The 2,244-nt window shown below is 41.4% G+C and overlaps 1 protein-coding gene across 1 annotated transcript; it reads left to right on the top strand.

Annotated features, from left to right (window-relative positions):
* Nucleotides 1–906: 906 nt before the first annotated feature.
* On the top strand, nucleotides 907–1,908 carry LOC117069498 (S-phase kinase-associated protein 1-like). Its single transcript, XM_033187798.1, has one exon. It carries the CDS (start codon nucleotides 1,037–1,039, stop codon nucleotides 1,526–1,528), a length of 492 nt encoding a protein of 163 aa, XP_033043689.1. The 5' UTR covers nucleotides 907–1,036; the 3' UTR covers nucleotides 1,529–1,908.
* The last annotated feature ends 336 nt before the right edge of the window (nucleotides 1,909–2,244 follow it).

Raw genomic sequence — 2,244 nt, 5'->3', positions numbered from 1 at the left:
GCACCCTCTAAATGGATGAAGTGCATGGCATGTGAATTTTATCTTAGTAAATATACAATTTCAAAATATATAGGATGGGCGTGGTGGCTCATGTCTGTAATCCCAGCACTTTGGGAGGCCGAGGCAGGCGGATAACCTGAGGTCAGGAGTTCGAGACCAGACTGGTCAACATCGTGAAACCCCGTCTCTACTAAAAATACAAAAATTAGCCAGGCATGGTGGCACATGCCTGTAATCCCAGCTACTCAGGAGGCTGAGGCAGGAGAATTGCTTGAACCCGGGAGGCGGAGGTTGCAGTGAGCTGAGATCGTGCCACTGCACTCCGGCCTGGGCAACAGACCGAGACTCCATCTCGGGAAAAAAAAAAAAAAAAAATCAATGGCTTTTTATGTATGCACTCTCATATATATATATATACACACACACATATATGAAGATGGATAGACAGACCTTCTAGTTAGTCGTTTTTATCTTAGGTCATGTTCCCTAGAAAGAGTCTTGGATTCAAGTAGATTGTAATGTACTGAGGGAGTGCTCTTCAGGAAAACATTTAAGGGAGTGAGGACTATATTTAAGAAAGAGGAAAGGGTCAAGCAAAGATAAAATCTATCTTTGGCTGATTTATCAGAGCTCTGGAGCCTAAATTGCCCCTGCAGGATTGTCTCCACCTTGAATCAAGAGGGCTGGTCTTTGGTCTTAGTCTTTGACTGCAGGCGCCGGTAGCAGCTGGAGTTGTAGCCTTTTTTGGCAAGTAGGTTCCATTATCTGAGAGCAGGTATCTATCTGGTGAAAAAGGGCAGCTGTGAGTCATTTGCAGCCAAAACGCAACAGCTGGGGGATGAGTGCACTGGTCTCAGGAGGTCTGAGCAGGACATCACCCAAGTCTGTAAGATACATCAGGCCTGCGCCCTCTCCTATAAAGCAGACACCGCGCCGCGACGCTGTAGTGGCTCCGTCCTCGGCTTTTCTCTTCCTCCGCTGACGTCTCCTAGCTCTCGTCAGCCTCCCGCCAGCAGTCTCCTTAACACCGAACACCATGCCTTCAATTAAGTTGCAGAGTTCTGATGGAGAGATATTTGAAGTTGATGTGGAAATTGCCAAACAATCTGTGACTATTAAGACCATGCTGGAAGATTTGGGAATGGATGATGAAGGAGATGATGACCCAGTTCCTCTACCAAATGTGAATGCAGCAATATTAAAAAAGATCATTCAGTGGTGCACGCACCACAAGGATGACCCTCCTCCTCCTGAAGATGATGAGAACAAAGAAAAGCGAACAGACGATATCCCTGTTTGGGACCAAGAATTCCTGAAAGTTGACCAAGGAACACTTTTTGAACTCATTCTGGCTGCAAACTACTTAGACATCAAAGGTTTGCTTGATGTTACATGCAAGACTGTTGCCAATATGATCAAGGGGAAGACTCCTGAGGAGATTCGCAAGACCTTCAATATCAAAAATGACTTCACTGAAGAGGAGGAAGCCCAGGTACGCAAAGAGAACCAGTGGTGTGAAGAGAAGTGAAATGTTGTGCCTGACACTGTAACACTGTAAGGATTGTTCCAAATACTAGTTGCACTGCTCTGTTTATAATTGTTAATATTAGACAAACAGTAGACAAATGCAGCAGCAAGTCAATTGTATTAGCAGAATATTGTCCTCATTGCATGTGTAGTTAGAGTATAGATTCCAAACCTATGGCTGAGTTTCTTCTAGTATGATCGAAAGTTTCTTTTTTCTTTGCTCTGAATAAAACTGAACTGTGGGTTCTCTATAAGTGGCATTTTGGGCTTTCCCTCTTTTTTGTAAAGCAATTTCTGCCTAGTTTATTGTCCAGTTAACTTTAGTGACCTTTTGAAAGTTGGCATTGTAAATAAAACAAGTTGCAAAAAAGTTTTTTGGAATAGAAATAAAAAAAAGATACATCAAAGGAATGTTCATGAAGACTGGAAAATATTTAGCCAATAGAACTCATTACAATATTGTCTGTAATAACAAGAACTACATTTCATTGCCCCAAAATTTGTAAGATACATGTTTTATTCATCTAGTAGGATGTCAGTAGTCATTGGAGACATGGTAGAAGGCTATTTAGAAAAAACTGGAAATAAATTTCAGAAACATTGTGAGATGAACAGACTACAAAAGTATGAACACAAAAATTTCATCTTTATAAATATAGCAGTACATATGTTTGCACATTCTTTCCCTTTTGGAAAAGATGTACGTAAAAATTTAAA

Source organism: Trachypithecus francoisi, unplaced genomic scaffold, assembly GCF_009764315.1.
Source record: "Trachypithecus francoisi isolate TF-2019V2 unplaced genomic scaffold, Tfra_2.0 Lachesis_group3, whole genome shotgun sequence".
NCBI classification, from domain to species: domain Eukaryota; kingdom Metazoa; phylum Chordata; class Mammalia; order Primates; family Cercopithecidae; genus Trachypithecus; species Trachypithecus francoisi.
This window is presented reverse-complemented; position numbering and strand designations above follow the sequence as displayed.